We start from the raw sequence: 19448 nt of genomic DNA, 5'->3' as shown, positions 1-19448 counted from the left end.
CATGGAGTTTAACATTCTAGTGAATCTGTTAAAAGCCCTAACCACTCTTAGAAAATGCATGCAAAACTTTGCATACAGTGTCAGAGAATTTATGGTAACCCATAAGTCTGCTTATTAAGTCTAAGGCTAAGAATACTATACATACCTTCTTTTTATTTTGTCAGAATTCTTGTGAGGCATTCCTGAAGATGTATACATTATTTGATTTTAGTAGACAAAGCTATCAAGGGATAAAGTAATGTCATTGTTTTTCTTTATCATGTTTTTTGGCTCTATCTAATTAGAAATGCTGTGAGATATAACATAACCAATTGAAAGAAAATTTCCAGATTTTTGTAGGACCATCTTGGTCTTCCCCAAACATAGGAACATCTGTTTTCATAAGTTTAACAATCTTACTCTCATTCTTTATTTTGTTCACTTAAAATCATTTCTACTTCTAAACATGTGAAATGAAATTACAAATGACAAGAATGACATGTAATTGAGAGATAATAATTTTGCCTCAGGGAATTTTCAGTCCTCATTTATTTATTTTTAGCATCGCACCCCTTCAATTCAACTGTCCTTTAGAGTTTTTATTCTGTCTTTTGAAAACCAAGTCTTTAAAACAACTTCTGACAAGCTGTAGCTGACTTTTAAAGAAGAAAATATAACCAAAAATTCTTATCTTATTCCTATGAAATATATTGTAAAGATAGGATGTGATATATATTGGAGTGGGGTTTTGGTGTTGTTTTATTCTGTTTTCTTGAGTATTACATGATGGCTTTTAATAAAGCATTTATAACATTCCAAATTATTCTTAATAGGAACTAACTTTTTCTTTGGGCAACAACAAGCTACTTTCGAAATCATAATCTTCTCTATGCTGGTTATTTCTCATGGCAGCCTTCCACTGCTTTTTGTTTGTTTGGGTACTTTCTTTTTCTTCCTGCCATTCTTAGCTTTCTATTTTTCAACTTCAGTTTACAAAGGGTGTGTATTCAAAGGGTTTCCTTCAGTTCCCAGTAACTTGTTAATCCTGAGAAGTTACCCAGTGGGCCAATTCTCACAGTAAGGTATAAAAATAGTTGTCCAGAAAGATTACAGTATGTGGTATGACTGTGATTTGAACAAATGGATGACTTTTAAAACCAAGCTGGGGAAAAGAAAACAGCACAAATGCTATTTCCTTAGATTTTTGTCTGCACAAACTATTTTAGGAGAGCCTTAAAATTTAAAAAAGTAACAGAACCTCACCATTGCTTTATCATGTACACTCAAAGAGCATCATAATTGGGGCTAAGAAAGAAATCACCTACAGATCAGACACATGAACAGAGCCTACCTTTGATACTGATGGGCACATATCCACAACATTCATTTCATTAGTTTTATTCTAAAAATTTAGTCCAGCATTTTATTGAGTACCTTAATAAGTGCTGGTATGTGAAGTTGAGTGACTTAACCTCTCTAAGTCTAAATTTCCATTTTGTAGAATAAAGAGGTAATACCTTTTTTTTTTAAGTAAGCTTTATTTTTAAGAACAGTTTTAGATTTACAGAAATATTGTGAAAATATTACAGGGAATCCCCATATACCCTGTTATTAACTCTATTATTAACATCTTATATTAGTAGGGTGCATTTATTACAATTAATGACCCAATATTGATATTATTAACCAAAATCCAAACGTTATTCAGATTTCCTCAGTCTTTATCTAGTATCCTTTTTCTACTCCAGGATTCCACCCAAGATAGTGCATTACATTTCGTCCTTATGTTTTCTTAGGTTCCTCCTCTTGACTATTACAGTTTCTTAGACTCTCCTTGTTTTTTAATGACTTTGACAGTTTTAAGGAATACTGCTCAGGTATTTTGTAGAATGTCCCTCTAGTGGGATTAGTCTGATGTTTTTCTCATGAAGTTATGAGTTTTGAGGAGGTAGAACATAAAGTGCCATTTTCATGACATCATACCTAGGGTACATGCACATGCTATCAGCATGACATCACTGTTGATGTTGACCGTGATCATTTGGCTGAGGTCACGTTTGTTGGATTTCTCCACTGTAAAGTTACTCTTCCCCTCCTTTCCATACTGTACTGTACTCTTCCAAAGGAAGTCACTTGCATAGCCCATATTTAAGAAATGTGGAGTTATGCTCCTCTTCCTTGAGGGTAGAGTATCTGTATAAGTTATTTGGAATTCTTCTGCATGAGAGATTTGTCTCTTCTTCTCCATCTATATAAGTATAGACTCATGAGTATTTCTTTTATACTTTAAGTTATAACCCAGTACTACCTGATTTATTTTTTTGTTCAAATTGCTGCAGCTTTGACCATTGGGAACTCTTTCAGGTGGCTCTATCATGTCCCTATGATATACCCTCATCAAAATAGGTTTTCTTTGTGGTGGGAGCAAAGGGAAGTGCTTCCTTAATTTTTGGCACCACAAGATGTTCCAGGTTCATCTTGCGTACTTAACTACCCTAGTCCTACAATCAACTGTTTCTCAGAGGATTGGCTCCTTTTATTAGCAAATGGTAATTAGATACCAAGATTTAGACACTAGGTGTGTTCATTGCTACTGTACGTTATTGCTTCTACGCCCTCTCAACTGACAGAGCAAGCAAATGTGTGTATGTTGTACTGACTTTTTTTTTATCAGTTGATATGTGGGTTCAGCAAACCATGTACTGCAGTTAGAATGGGGGATAGAGTCAACAAATTTTATATGCAATACTTTGCAACTTTAGATTCAGTTCTTAGTTATATATAGGCAAGAAGGAGGGTAGGACAAGTATATAAATGATTATTCCAAAACAGAGCAGAATAATTAAGAGTGGTCCCAATGTGTTTTAGATATGGTTACAAATTTCCTGGGAGACAAATTGGCAGTATAACTCAAAATCCAAAAACAAGGATTAGGCTGAATCTTTGGGGGAATGGAGTGATTGTGGAAACTATTTTCTCTCCCTTAAAAATCATTGCTCTACTTTATATCCTTGTTTATAGCAAAAGGAGAAGAACAGCCTGAATATACTAAAGCTGGAGATTTGGCAGAGTAAATTATGGTTTAACCATGTGATAGTTCACTCTCATTAAAAATGGTAGAGTAGGACTTGGCACGGTGGCTCACACCTGTTGTAATTCCAGCACTTTGGGAGGCTGAAGCATGAGGATTGCTTGAGCCCAGGGCTTCAGTAGCTGTAATCATGCCACTGCACTCCAGCTTGGGTGACAAAGCGACAGCTTGTCTCAAAAAAAAAAAAAAAGTAATTTAAAAAAGTCTGAACTCGGCCAGGTATGGTGACTCATGCCTGTAATCCCAGCACTTTGGGAGGCTGAGGTGAGAGGATTACTTGAGACCAAGAGTTCAAGACTAGCCTGGGCAACATAACAAGACCCTGTCTCTACAAAAAAATTTAAAAATTAGTGGGGTGCGGTGGCGCGTGCCTGTAGTCCCAGCTACTCAGGAGGCCAAAGCGGGAGGATCACTTGAGCCCAGGAATTTAAGACTGCAGTCTGCTATGATGATGCCACTGTATTCTAGCCTGGGCAATAGAGCAAAACCCTGTCTCAAAATAAATAAATAAATAAATAAGTCTAAACTTATTTTACAAAAATAATTGTGTAATAGGTAGGCATATGTCTACCAAATAGTCACAGTTATATCTGAGTGGTGAAATTCTTTATTTCTGCCCCCCCTCCCCTAGTATTATTATTATGAGGAAGCAAAAAAAATTCCCAGCCTACAGAACTGTGAGAAATAAGTTGCTGTTGCTTATAACCTACCCAGTTCTTGGTATTTTGTTATAGTAGCCCAAACTGACTTAAGACAGTCATTTAGGCTGTTACTAATTTTGTTAAGACGAAACATAGGTCTGACCTTGGATAATATACTAGAAGTGAATAGAAGAAACTGACTTCAGACTCTGCTCCAGCTTAGTGATCATTTGTGGGAGCTAAAATCAGAAATCTGTTTGGTTCTGGGACCATATGATAGAGAAGATGCTAACACCTACTGCCATTCACAAAAATAGGGAAGTCTTAAGAAACATTGGTGGGGGCAGGTGGGGAATGAAATTAGTATTTTGTAAGTGCAGCATAATTGACAGACAGGAAAATGTACACCTTAAGTGTTCATCTTGATGCATTTTGATAGTTGTGTATGTCTGTATAGCCACCAACCAGAGATGGTAGTAACATTTCTATCATCTCAGAAAGTTTACTCATGCCCCTTTCCAACTGATTTCCTACCCTACTCCTCGCCCCCCGCCAAGTAACCACTTTCTGATTTCTGTCACTGTAGGCTTTTGCTCAACATAATGTTTTTAAGATTCATCTAAGTTGTTGCAGGTGTTAGAGTTTCATTTTTATTGCTGGGTAGTATTTCATTATATGACACCATAATTTCTGTCTTTTTCTGTAGATGGACATGTGGGGTTTCTAGTTTGGGGCTATTGCAAATAAGGTTATTAGGAATTGAATTGCTGGGTCATCGTAGTTAACTATATTTTTAACTTTACAAGAAACTGCTGTGTAGTTTATCAAAGTGGTTATATCATTTTGCATGCCCATTAGCAACAATTAAGAGGTCCATTCATTTCACATCCTCACCAACATTTGGTATTTTTATTTTAGCCAGTCTAATGTGTGTCAGTGTGTTTGTTTATCATTTCTGAGCTACATATACTGTTTATTTTGCTGGTTGAAATACAATGGATATGGCATGCCACTATAATTACAGGGTTTCATTTAAACTTTTACTACATTGCATATACAGACTTTTGAAAATTGACTTTTTCAAAGTGCAGTGAACATTTTTAGCATTTGTTATTACATGAAAAAAGCAAGTATTCAAAGAGGTATACATTTCAAGTTATAATAGGTTGTGACAGAATTTCTGTGGGCAAAACATATATAAAATTAATCAAAGTAATGTGTCAGTATATTTAAAATCATAATAAAAATCTTTGGTCATGTTGCCCATAGCAAATTACTGTGTTGTGTATTTAGAGCAGAGGGTTGGCAGACTATCACCTGGGGGCCAAATTCAGCATGCCTCTTGGTTTTGTAAATAAAGTTTTATTAGAACACTGCAGTGCTCACTTATTTACATATTGTATTTAGCTGTTCTACAAGGGGAGAGTTGAATAATTGAGACACTGAATGGCCCCCAAAACCAAAAATTCTTGTTATCTGACCTTTTACAGAAAAGGTTTGCAAGATGTCAGTACTACATAATCCTATAGCATTTTCGTTTTCTTCTGGAGATTAAAGCTGTTTTTCTTGGGATAAATGAAGCAGCCAAAACACAAAACCATTTGATCAAAAAATACCACTGCCATAACAAAATTTTCAGGACATATCAACTGACAGTACATTTCATTCCCTATTCTTTTAAGGTTTCCATCTCTGCACTGTTGCCTTAAGTACATTTATAAAAGCTTGTTATCTGTGAAGCCATTTTACTAGCTACAGCCTGGTTGAGAGGATATATTTGGTTGACTTGATCAATTTGGCCATGAATAGTGTTATCCAATGTACGTTGCACCAGCAAGCTCTTTGCATCATCTACATCTACGTTTAACTCATTAGAAACAAAAGGAATATGTATTGTTGTGTAAAGCTTAATTTTATAAGCCCTGGGTTTGGATATTTTGCAAAAGCTCTTTGCTGTGTTCTTTTAGGAAAGGATCATTCATAATGTAGCTTTATTTTCAGAACCTTTTCAAATTTAATGATGTCATTCTGATAGGAATTTACTAAATTTGTCATTGTTAGAATTTCTGGGTCATTTTTTTTGTGGCTTGACCTCTGGCAAGTCAAATGGATTTATTCCAAGTTCTTCAGCATATTTCCTAAGACCAAATATGTTAAGCAAGTTGTTCACATGGAACTCCTTGATTTATTATCATTCTTTTTTTTTTTTTTTTTTCCTCACAGAGTGTCAAGCAATATTATCATTCTTGAAGGCCTCAAAAATTCAGTGTGTGAAATTTCAAATTGACCTTCTTTCCAGGACATTTTACCCTTTCATTCTTTGATGACTCTACTCCCATGATCAATAGATAAGGGATGGCAGATTGCTGAGAACTGACCAGTTATAGAATGTTTTCAGTTTTTTGTTATTTTTCTATCCTAGGTGAATTTGAATTTCCAAATCATATATATCTCTAATAACTATGTATCCTTTTCAGGTTGTCTTCTCCTTCAGTCTGATATGATTGATATTACTGATATAAAATATTTTGGAACTTTCCATATTTCTTTCAATTCTCAATCTAATTTTCTAAACTTCATGCTTGCCTTAAACTGTAGTCTGTCATTTTTAGCTTGTTTCAGAGCTTTCATTGTTGTTTTATAGAATCCCTAGAGTAAATTCATATGAATCACTGGTTTCCAGTTTGGGCTATTAGGAATAAAGCTACTATGAACATTTGAGTTCAAGTCTTTGCATGCATATATATTTTCATTTCTCTTAGGTAAACACCTAGGAATGAAATCACTGGGTTGTATGGCAGGTATACATTTAATATTATAAGAAACTGCCAAACTTTGGCCCGAGTATTTTTATCATTTTGCCTTCCCACCAGCAATGTACAGGAGTTCCAGTTGTTTCTTGTCCCTTTGCCAACACTTGGTATCTTGGTTCTTGTTAATTTAAGCATTTAGTAGGTATGAGGGGAATCTCATTGTGGTTTTAATTTTCATTTCCCTGATGACTAACAATGTTGACATCTTTTAAAGTGCTTATTTCCCATGTGTTGTATCTTCTTTAGTGAAGTATTTATTCAATCTTTTATACACCTTCCACTTCTTTTTTAATTGGTTGTTTGTCTCTTTATTAATTTTAAGAGATATATATTCTGAATTGTCCTGGTCTGTGGCTTACCTTTTCATGTTTTTAATAGTAGCTTTGGTATAGTAAGATTTTAAAATTTTGATGAAGTGTCCCATTTATCATTTTTTCATTATGATTCATGACTCAAAGGGACCCTTCTAGATAACTCTACAACTCTGTCTCTCTCTCTGTTTAGCTTATTCCTCTCTTTTTTCCTCTTTATGTTGGCTTTTGCTTGAGTGGTTGGTCCCTAAAGAGGCAGCAACTATGGCTATGCGTATGTATGTGTATATATATGTCCTTGCTACATTTTAAGGCATGTAAATGAGAAGACTTTGTTGTATAAACCTGAACAAGTATTTACAAGTACTATGCCCCACAGTTCTAGCCTCCTTGCCCTCCCCACATTCTGTGTGCTTGCTCTCCTTGGTACATGGAGATACCCCCAGACCACAGCTCTGTTTCAGGTCCTTCTCCATGTGCTATATATAACCTAGAAGTTGCCACCATAGAACTAGCTGCTGTAGTCTTAGGTCTCACCTTGGATTTTTTCCTTTTGTCAGAGATCACCACAGTTCTGAGTTGTCTTAATTGTTATTAAAACTGTGTTAATAACTAGTATTAACATAAATGAGTAAAGCTCTTTGGAAAACAATTTGGCAATGTCTTTCAAAGTATAAATAATTTACCGGTTAAGAAAGAGCCTAGGCTTTAAAGTTTGTCAGTTCAAATCCCACAACTATAGAATATTCATAGCCCTGTGAACATGATTACCTGAAAGGCTAGAAAAATTCCTGGACCAGAGAAGAGTATCACTTTCATTTTTCATCTTAAAACTTAAGACTGTCAGGCTCTTGGATGGTGTGCTGATTATGATGTATTCTCACCAAGGAGAATCAACTGTATTGTGCTAGCTATGAAGACAGTGTATTGTTAAAGTAGAAGGTCATGCTTCTGTGTGCCAGTTCTTTAGTATGTGAGCAAATGAAATTTAACAAGGGGAAAGTATTAGAAATAACTGGGTGGTTGGTATGTTTTATGAAGGGTTGGTGATATTATTGACGTTTGTTTGGTTTTAGTTAACTCATTATAGAAGAGGAAACAGTTTTTGTCCATTGGAAAAAAAAAAAAAAGGATATCTTCCCATAGTCTGTTTGAATCCCTTGGCATTTGGTGGTCTTGTTTCATATTGAGTAGATTGTTGTGTGCATTCTTATGCCATTTGTCCCTAAGACAAAATCCAGTTAAGAAATTTCTTTCCATTTGAGAACTGGCACATGGGCTTTATGCCAAAGGATCAATTAAAGCAGCAATTTTTTTACCCAGTTTTTCTAACAGGAGCACTTTACCTCCTTCTTTTGAGATTAGGTTGAGTATTTTCCTGTGGGAGATCCATTTTGAATAGCACATTTTCAGTCTTACAAAAGAACAGTCACCAGCTGCCCTTCTTTGCAGTAGGGATAGAGTATAACATGGAGTGTATAGAGTGAAAAAAGCTACTTTTCTTCATCATTTTTCCTCTTTATGTTGGCTTTTGCTTGAGTGGTTGGTCCCTAAAGAGGCAGCAACTATGGCTATGCATATGTATATGTATATGTATGTCCTTGCGACATTTTAAAGCATGTAAATGAGAAGACCTTGTTGTATAAACCTGAACAAGTATTTACATGATTGACCTAACTAACTGATCCTCCTCCTCATGTTTCCACAGGAGTCTCCCCAGGACAGTGCTATTACCCGGGATATTAACAGGACATTCCCAGCCCATGACTACTTTAAGGACACAGGAGGAGATGGACAAGATTCTTTATATAAAATATGCAAGGTATTTCTCATAAAAAAATATGAGATTTTATAAATTCAAAGGTAACACCACCATTTTAGACTCATTAAAGAACAGGAAATAATTAGAAATAAAATGGTAGGGTTTCTTTTTCTCTTTGCATCAAGATTTTCAGATGACAGACCCCTGGCTCCATATTTAGAGTTTCAAAATTTGTTTTTATGTTAAGAGCTTCTGAATCCTCTAACATTGCAAACTCCTTTTCAGTATTCATATTATAAGTGATAAACTTGGTACCTAGGTTGCCATCAAAAAGTGGGAAGTGCTGATGTCCATCCAGGTGGACCTACAGCACTGCAGCGTAAAAAATGGTGGCAAATACTGATGTCTGTCAAAAGGTCTGTATGTGAACACTATAAAGGAAATGATAGTCTGTTCAATTTCAATGATCCATTTTCAAATAGATTTTGGTACATCAGAACTGCAAGGCCATCAAAGGGGAAGTTGGGACCAGAATTTTTCAGTCTTCATGTGTCCTCAGAACTGGTCTTCAGTCTTCCCATCCCTGCCCCTCCAAGCTAATTGAGTACTTATTTAGCATCTGCTGTGTAAAAAGTACAGGCAAAGCATAAGACATGTCCTTAAGGAACTCATATATTATGATTGAGAAGGAAAAACTAACAGCTAGTTTTAGGGCAGGTTAGCAATGAAGGATAGGCTCACCAATGATAAATTAGATGATTTAAACTATAAAGGCAATTAGAGTTTAGAGAAATGTTTCTTAAGTTTAATTTTTCCGTAGGACTTGCAAAGCTATGATTTCTATTATAATCTTCCTCTCTGATCTTTTTTTTTTTTTTAGCTATTTTTCAATTTTTTTTTCCCCACTTAAGCAGTCACTCCCTCACCTTACTGCAGAATTTCTCGGAAAGAAACCCTGTGTTCACTGCCTCTGGTCCCTCATTATATACTTCTGACCCCACTGTACTCTAGTTCCTAGCTCATGACCTTCTTCATAGCTCTCTTCTCTTGACATTTCACTCTCCTGGTTATGCTGTCACTCTCTCGTGACTTCTCCAACTCCTTCATTATTTTATCTCTCTCTACCTGCCCCTAAAACAGAGGCCTTCCCCCAGATGCTTAGTTGGTAGTTCCTCTAGCTCTACACTATCTCTGTGCATGATCTCTTCTACTCCCAAAGCTTTCGCTATTACCACTGCACACATATTCCCAGATCTACATGAATTCAAGGTCTGAGTTTCCAGTTGCCAATTAATCTCCATGTCAAGTACAGCAAAAAAAGAACAGGTATAAAAATAGAGTTCATTTAAAAACGTGTTACATCATGAAAATTTTCAAACATACACAAAAGTTGATTAGTATAATTTATATCTATTCCCCACCCTAATTCAATATTTGTCAACATATTGTCATAGTTGCTTCATCTGTCCCTTTTTGTCTTTTTCCTGAAGTACTGCAGAGCAAATATTAGACTTCATGATTCTAAATTCGTCACTGTGCATCTCTAAAAAGTAAGATCATTATCCATTTATACCATCTAAGAGCCATGACACATTCAGATTTCCTTAAATGTCCTTATACAATTGCTTACAATCAGGATCCAGCAAGATCCACATTACATTTAGTTTTTGTATCTCTTTTAATTAAAAAACAGTCCTCCTTTTTCCTCCATGCCATTGTCCTCCTAAAGATGTAATTATTTCTGTCAGTTTTCTTTTTCTTCCTTTGTCCAGGTTGAGTTAGATATGATTGATGTCTCTTTTAGCTACACTTCCTTCTCCCTGGACTGCCCTGGTACAGGCCAACATCTTATGTTGCTGGCCCTTTTACATAAGCTGCCTTGAATTAGTCTCCCTGTCTTTGGATTCTAGTTCATTATTTGCTCCATGTTTATCCCAGAATTGGATCATTTTGGTGGCCTCCACAAAAACCTTTAGTGCTGCTTTATAATCCATAGAATGAAATGTAACCTCCTGAGATCATTTTCTGGTCCTAGATTCCTTAGCTTAGCATTGAAGATATGAGGGCTGTCCAGTCAGGCTGGATACTTTCTGGACAGCCCTGTATTTTATAATGTATGCTGGCTTATCCCTTGCTACTTCTTCCCCGAATATTTTATGCTTTAGCCACATTGGACTTCTCACTGTACTCTGATTGATTTACCTGTCTAACTTCCCCACTGAACTGTGATGTTTTCAAGGACAGGATTCATTTCTTATATATGGTAGCATCTGTAGCACTTGGCATAGTGTTCGGCCTATAGTAGGTGCTCATTAAATGTTGATGAACCTAAGTGTCCATCAGCAGATGAATGGATAAATTGTGGTACATATACATAATGGAATATTATATAGCCTTAAAAAAGAGTGAGATCCTGCCATTTGCAACAACATAGATGGAACTGGAGAACATTATGTTAAGTGAAATAAACCAAGCACAGAAGTACAGATCTCACATGTTCTCGTTCATATGTGGGAGCTAAATCTTAAAACAGTTGATCTCATGGAGGCAGTAGAGTGACAGTTACCAGAGGCTAGGAAGGATAGTTGGGGGAAGGGGGACAAAGTGGGAATGGTTAATGGGTGCAAAAATACAATTAGATAGAAAAAACAATATTTGATAGCACAACAAAGTGACTGTAATCAACAGTAAGTTAGGGTATATTTTAAAATAACTAAAAAAGTGGAATTAGATTGTTCGTTCCTAACACAAAGAAATGATAAATGCCTAAGGTGATGGATATCCTAATTACTCTGATTTGATTAACGCACATTGTATGCCTGTATCAAAACATCACCTGTACCCTATAAATATATATAACTATTATGTACTCATAATAATTAAAAATAAAAAATTTTTTTAAAGATTAAAAAAATTGTTGGTGAATCAGTGAAATGACTTCTTCATGTTTCATTACAGTCAACATGAACCTTATACTCCAAACATTTCCCAAATATATCATGTAATTTCCTGTCTGTATGCATTCTTTTAATCTCTTCCATCAGCCTGAAAAACATGATCCCCTTTTTTCCACCTGTAGAAATTCAATACATTTTCATCCTATTACATACTTTGTTATGCTATATGTGCTGAGCACTTTAAATGAGAGGACTGAAGAGAATAATGTATTAACTCTATGATATTAATACTGTGTTTATTCTCATCTTACAAATAAAGAATTTAAGTGACATGCACAAGATCTAGACCTAGATATTAGCAGTTGTGGCATTTAAGTCCAACTTTGACTAACTCTAAAACCTCTGCTCTTTTGTAACTAATAAACTATTGATGGGTAACTTCAAAGACATTGCCAAACTGCTTTCCAAAGAACTGTGTTGGCATATATTACTACTCATTTATAACACAGTCTTAACAACATTGGCATTAACATTTATTAAGTTTTATTAATTTGATAGGTGGAAAGTGGTACCTCATTGTATTACAAACAGATTACTTCCAAAGTTCTCTTTGCATATCTTGTCTTTGGAGAAAGCATACATGTTTCTCATTCTGGAGCTCTCTTATCAGATAAGCTGTGATGAAATCAGGGGGCATAAGAAGATTGCATTAAATTCTGCCTTAATTTATGAAAGCGTAATTATAATATTTGTGTTTTTAAAAGCTATAGTTTCGCCAAAAGCTATTAAATAATGAAACCCATTTATATATTAACTTCATTATTTGGTAAACGTTGGCATCAGTTTTTGCTAAGAGATAAATTCTAAACATACTCAATTCTAAATTTCTTTCTTGGGACACACAGGAACCTTGGCACAAAAAAGAAATGGAGAAAAAAGGGAGTTTCACTAGAAATAAATTTGCCAAACAGGGAATAACATCTTGAATCTGTAAGAATTTCTCTTTCTACCATAGTTTATGTGAGAACTATAAATATTAATCATAAAAACAGAACTCTAAAGAATCAAAGAGTTAACCATGAGGAATGTTAGATGTCAATGTTCTATTCAAGATAATGTTCAGAGGAGATGGGTAGTAATCATTTGCTGCCAAGAAAAATAAAAGTCATAATTCCAGAGGAACCCACAGAGGTTTCAGAGCAATCCTCTTATCAGAAAAGTTATTACTGGTATTGTGGAAAAAATTGTATTTTGGTGTCTTTGCCAAGAGAGTTTTTCCCAGAAAGAAAAATGAATAACATTACCAGTGTTTAGTAAGTGCGTGCTACATGTGAGGTGCTGGCTAGGTTGAATAGGACGTCAAGAAGCTCACAATCCAGTAGAGAAGATGGACAGTTAAAATGCAGTGTGGTAGGTGCTGTAATCACCATGCATGCGTAGCAGTTACCACAGAGGCACAGAGAAGAGAGGGATTAATTCTGAGATAGTTGAAATAAGATTGCGGCCTGAAGGAAGAGTGTCTCTTTCAGACAAAGAAGAGAGAAAAAGACCATCCCAAGCAGAAGGAACAGACTGAACAACAAGGAAACACGAGAAACATTTTTTTAGTGCTAAAGTGGTTTTTGCTTAACCTTCCCCACTCCTTGGCCACAGGAAATACCATGGTGACAGTTCTGTTGATTGTAAAGAAAAAAACTGAGATTAGAGAGAAGTGTTGACATCATTCATTGTCCATCAAAATGTCCCAGTGGGGTGTGGCTTGCATCCTCCAGGGTCTTATATTCCTGTAGGGCTGCCCTGACCCACTAGTGGCTATGTTCATTTACATTCCTTATGGGTTTTTTTTCCAGGCTTATTCCGTGTATGATGAAGAGATTGGCTATTGCCAGGGCCAGTCATTTCTTGCTGCTGTGCTGCTTCTCCATGTGAGTAATTAGGTCTCTATTATGACTTACACATGGCCTGCCTCACTTATACTAGCCTTAGGCTTGAGCATGGTTTTATATTGGGTTTGGCCAGACTCTTAGACATGAGTTTTAACCCCTATATCTGGAAACTTTTTCCTTAAATTAACTTAATGTCATCATGGAAGAGAAACATGATGAGAATAAATGGCAGTGTTGAAAACTAGTACAAGGATAGACTTCCTTTTTGTTACTAGGATGCTTGGATGAACTTTAGCATTGGTTGGACCCTTGGGGATATTTTATCTTCTCTAAAGTAGCCACTGTCATTAACATTTGTTTTGGGATTTATTTATTGGAGTGGGAGGAAGGCAGAAAATTTGGCTCTCTTTGAGTGCCATTTTGTTCATTCATTTGCTCAGCAAAGACCTGTGCCCTCCAACTTTTTGATTTTCTTGCAAATTTATAGAAAAGTTGAAAAATTGTTAACGCGAATATTGTTTACTGAATTTACCAATTAATATTTTCCACACTGCCTTTTCTCTTTTTGTCTCTGTGTCTCTCTTTTCTCTTTTCTTACACGCAGGCATGCACATATATACACATTTTTATTTTTTACTCCAGAAAGATTTTTGAAATTATTTTTTAAAAGTAAGTAGCAAATATCAAGATATTTCACTCCTAAATACTTGAGCATGTGCCTTCTAAGGATAAGGGCATTCTACAGCATAACCATAATAACACGATCACATCCAAGAAATTCCACATTGATTCAGTAATGTCTGATACACAATCCACATTTAGTTTCCCCCATTGTCTACTCTGTAGAGTTCTTTATAGCTTTTTTTCTAATCAAGACATTCTTTTAATCTAAATTACCTTCTTGCCTTTTTTGTGTTCTGTGCCTATGATAGTTTTGAAAAATTCAGGCAAATTGTCACATAAAATGTCCCACATTCTTGGTTTGTCTCATTTTCTCATGATTCAATTTAAAATGCTTGTCAAGAATACCACACAGGTGATGTCAGCAAAGAGTTTTTGAGTATCTGTTGTGGTCTGTACTATGCTGGAGATGAGAGGTGAATAAGGTAGACACGGCCCCAGTCCTTATGGATACAGAGCTAGTGAATCCAGCAAACTAATTACACAAGTCTATGGTTATTAATTTCAGTGGTGCTATGAAGGTATATTAAAGTTTGATACAGGCTGGGTGCAGTGGCTCATGCCTGTAATCCTAGCACTTTAGGAGGCCGAGGTAGGAGGATCACTTGAGGTCAGGAATTTGAGACCAGACTGAGCAAGAGCGAGACGCCGTCTCTACAAAAAAATAGAAAAATTAGCTGGAGGTGGTGGCACACACCTAAAGTCCCAGCTACTCAGGAGGCTGAGGCAGGAGTATCCCAAGAGTTTGAGGTTGTAGTAAGCTGTGATCACACCACTGCACCGTCTTATTGTAGTAAGACCCTGTCTCAAGAAAAAAAAAAAGTTTGATGCAAAATTATCAGGGAGGCTTACATAGATTAAAGGCTTCTCTGAGGAGGTAACCTTTAAGGTGCAACTTGATAAATGAGAAGAGGCATCATTCTCTTTTGTATTTTTCTGTGTCATTTAACTTTTTTTAATGTTATAAAAATAATAAAACAATTTTAAAAGGAAGAGAATACAGAGTAGAACATTAGTGGCGAAGTGAATAGCACAATATATAGAAACTGTGAAACGGGGAAACACTGGGCATATGGAAGGAACCGAAAGAAGGGCATTGTGACTAGAACAACCTGAGTGATGGGGAATAGAGGAGAGAGCTAGGGACAGCCATGGAGGCAGGTCAGAGAGTGTGGATATTGCTTCTTTAAGCAATGGGAAGCTTGTTGAGGGTATTAAGCCATTTTGTGTAGGTTGCAATACACGTTGTATATCCCTTATTTGAAATGCTTGGGACCAGAAGTGTTTATGGATTTCAAGTTTTTTCAGATTTTGGAATATTTGCATTTTACCAGTTGAGCATCCCAAATTTAAAAGTCAAAATGTTCCAGTGAGCATTTCCTTTGAGCATCAGGCTCAAAAAGTTTCAGGTTTTGGAGCATTTCACATTTTGGGATTTGGGATGCTCAACTTGTACAAATAAAACACAAACTACTTTGGTTTTTCTTAACTGTGAACCTAGCTTGTTATTATTGGTAATCATGTGAAAATATGATAAAGCTCTGACATTAATAAAGAGGTCAAGTTTTTATTTTGTTTTAATCAGAGTTTATATCTCAAAGTCTCACAACTTATGTGGTTTATCTTTGTTCTTACCTTCAGCCAACAGACATCTATCCTTATTTAAGTATCATAACCCCTTAAAAATGAGTTTCTGATCAAATCCTCAATGGCTTGTTTTCAATTCTGTTCTGCTTGCCATAGTGTTAAGATAAATGCTTGTTTCAGAGTGAAGAGAGATGGGCTACCTAGCATCAGAATCACCACTGTGGGTCAGGTGACATCTCCCTCACATGTAGCAAAGTGAAGTTGCTTTCCATGACAAAGGCTTCAAAGATCTGGTCTTTGCCCCAAATACCCTTACCTTTCCAGTAATAATCTGCTATGCTTTTCTCATTTGTTACTCAATCTGATTTGCTTTTTAGCTCTGCTTTATTCTCAGTGATTTCTGTGTTCTCCAGCCTACCTCTATCTTGTTCCACAGAAGCCTGTCCACCATCTTGACTGTTCTGAAGGCTTGCTATAGTCACACCAAGCCGTAAATAACATTTCCAGTGCTTTTTATTCCACTCCTTTTTTTGAAAACTAGACTTCTTGCCAGCTTCTCAGGGAAATGTTTTTCCATAAAGCTTTGAAAGATGTAGGTATTATTATAAATGGATAGTATTTGTAAATAGAAGTGAAGAGGGTTTTTTAGTACTTTTAAACATTACTGCAAGCATCTTAAAGCATTGCTGCAAGCCTTAGAATGTATAAAGTTCTTCTATAACAAGTTATGTTTCTATCACCAATGAGGAAGAGAAATAGTTTTACTAGAATGAGTATCAGCTAAGAGAGGTAAAATGGTTAAACAAAAGTCTCACCTGCACTGTGTATCATCCTATTCCTACTTAGCTCAAATTTTGTCCTCTCTTCAAACCTTGTCCTCAGGCAGACAAAATAAAAACTTCCTGTTCTTTATTATTACTGATCTTTCTGTCTAATTCATATTACATTTAATATATAATAGTTGTATGGAAACTCCTTGAGGACAAGAACAGTGCTGACACAGAGTAGGCGTCATTAACTATTTCTTGGCTGAGTGAATGAATGTTATAAAATGTAATTTTAGACCCGAGTTTTTGCATAGCACTAAATTTTCTGCTAAGACAATAAAAAGACGAATTTAATCTTTTGTACAAATATACGAATTTAACATCCTTAAGTATGTTTTGTGATTTCCCACCACCTGCTCTCCCTCTCTTGCCTATCTGTTACAGATGCCTGAAGAACAGGCATTCAGTGTTCTGGTCAAGATCATGTTTGACTATGGCCTCAGGGAACTTTTCAAGCAAAACTTTGAAGATTTGCATTGCAAATTTTACCAGTTGGAGCGCCTCATGCAGGTAAAAAGAGAAACTGCTTACCTTTGACAAAAGAGTATAGGATTAGGGAAAACTAGATTGATAAAATGATGCCAGGGAGCGATGGTAATTGCCTTAGCCTTCCATGGTTAAGGACAGGCTTTATTTTTATCATTTCTCACTGTGTGATAATGATGCCAGGATTAACAACGTGTAAACCTGATGGATGTGAGCTGATAAACATCCAAAAGATCAGATGACTTTGTATTGGCCTTTTCCACAGCCATCTCAGTCCAGAAGTATTCACCAAGGCTCTGAAGCTGACTGGGTAGGATTCTCATAGGCGAAACAAACTTCCCCAAACATTTTTATAACTTGGAAAGAAAATTGTCTTCCCAAATACTTGTCACCATTTTGGGGATTCCTCTTTCTTTAGAGCTAGTTTGTGGTCTGGAAAAGAGAGCCGAGTCGAGTGCCAGCTTAATACCAGATGATAAGTGTTCTTCTGAGCACTTTGGAGATTTTTAGGAAAACATTAAGTATATGACTTTTTTGGCCTATTACTGGTAGATTTATGAGCCTCCTGAGTGGGAGTTTGACAGATGCATATGTGCCCAGAACTAATTAGTTTGCTATTTCAGGAATACATTCCCGACCTGTACAACCACTTCCTGGATATAAGCCTTGAAGCACACATGTATGCCTCCCAGTGGTTTCTTACGCTTTTCACTGCAAAATTCCCTCTCTACATGGTCTTTCATATCATCGACCTGCTTTTATGTGAGGTATGTATCAGAGGTCACAGCACTTTGGCTTTTGTTTGCAGTGTACTTCTGTGTCAGCTCTGTCAAAGCAGAATTTGTTCTCAGTTATTTTATTTCATTGCTGGGAAATCCAGGCTTAAATGACTCTTCTTGGGCTAAAGCTACATTAGTTAAAGATATACTCTGCTGTGAAATACATACTATATTAGACATTTGTATTAGTTAGTATTAGGTTTGATTGTATTTAGTAAAGAAACCCCAAAATAACAATGACTAAATAAAATAAAAGTATTTCTCTCTCATGCAGAAGAAGTCAGAAGGTTTGCAATAGCCTGCCTTTCCATAGCATATGGCTCTTATCCTTATGGTGGATTAGAGCTCCTGCCGTGATATCTGTATTCATGCCAGTAGGGTTAGGGGATGGGGGAGATGCATCCCTCTTTTTAAAAGAGACTTCCCAGAAGTTCCACCCAGCATTTTTACTTATTGGCCAGGTCTTAGTTACATGACCACATCTAGCTACAAGAGGGATTTTGTTTTTTAAGCCAGATAGGAATTTGCTAAAAATTGGGAATTTATTACTAACAAGAAAATAGATACTGGAGTAAATAAGAGTCTTTGCCATGACATAGTTCAGGGATTTTGGGGGCTGGGGCGTGGGGGCAGTGTACGTTTAAGAAAAAATAATTATAAAAATAATATATGTTTGTTACGTAAACTATAGAAAATATAAGCTAAAAGAATTTAAAATATTTCTAGTCCCACTCCTTAGAGGTTAACTACTTTTAATAGTTTGGTCTATATTTCTTTCAGCCTTTCTGTTCATATGTATGTGTATAATTTCTATCTGAAATATTATATGTGTATATTTAAAAATATGATTATACTGTATATACTATTTGGTATCTTTTTTATCTTATATACCTGAACATACACCTCCATAATTTCCTTCTATTTGTCTTAATTATGCCAAACTCAAAACATACAAAAATTCATAAAGAATTTGTATCTACCACCCAGCTTGAGATACTCTAAGAAACAGTAGAAGATATAAACATTATCAAATATTACAATTATTCTTGCTGCTAAGTATCCCATTATTTGGATGTGCTATGATTTATGTAACAAATTTCTAATCCCAAACCTTTAAATTGTATCTAGTTTTTCACTATTATAAGCAACCGTCTGTTAGTTGCTAAAAGCCGGGTGTTATGCTAATTAATTCACATAAATTTTGCAATTGATTATCTCAATAAACCCTTGTGAGAATATTAGTTATGGAAACTGAGGCCCAGAAACTTTAACAGTTAACTTGGTGAACAGAGGTTAGTCCCTCCCTCATTTGTCCTTTGCCCCCATGATTCCCTGATTGGTTAGATGAAGGAAGGCAGGTTGGAGGGATCTCTGAGCAGATTCAGTTCTGGAATATTGGGCTCACGGATGGAGTGATTGCTGTATATGGATTGGAACAGCACAAGATAAAGGAAAAGTCCACCAGGAATTATTTACTGATAGACCATGACTTTATATTTTGCTACGGAAGCACGGAATACTTTAGAGAAGCTTTCTTTCCTGTTGAATGTGAGAATGGGCAAGAAAAGCTCTTCTCTTCAGAACAATGAGAAACTAGGTCTACTTTTAGTAGCTTTTGAGTGTCGGCCCTACAATTTTTATTTTTCAGGACAGTTCTGAGATAATGCATTTCCTTACTTTATTAAATTTCCACAATTTCTCTAAAAAT

General features: G+C 35.9%; 1 protein-coding gene across 1 annotated transcript in view; it reads left to right on the top strand.

The window, feature by feature from the left end:
• Positions 1–19448, top strand: part of RABGAP1 (RAB GTPase activating protein 1) — a 144240-nt gene that overhangs the window by 98386 nt on the left and 26406 nt on the right. The window contains exons 14-17 of the mRNA XM_012664376.1: positions 8544–8657; positions 13345–13419; positions 16860–16985; positions 17585–17728. Of these exons, the coding sequence (XP_012519830.1) occupies positions 8544–8657; positions 13345–13419; positions 16860–16985; positions 17585–17728 (459 nt within the window). The remainder of the gene's footprint in view (positions 1–8543; positions 8658–13344; positions 13420–16859; positions 16986–17584; positions 17729–19448) is intronic.

This window comes from Propithecus coquereli, unplaced genomic scaffold (assembly GCF_000956105.1).
Source record: "Propithecus coquereli isolate 6110/MARCELLA unplaced genomic scaffold, Pcoq_1.0 Scaffold89, whole genome shotgun sequence".
In the NCBI taxonomy this organism is placed as follows: domain Eukaryota; kingdom Metazoa; phylum Chordata; class Mammalia; order Primates; family Indriidae; genus Propithecus; species Propithecus coquereli.
This window is presented reverse-complemented; position numbering and strand designations above follow the sequence as displayed.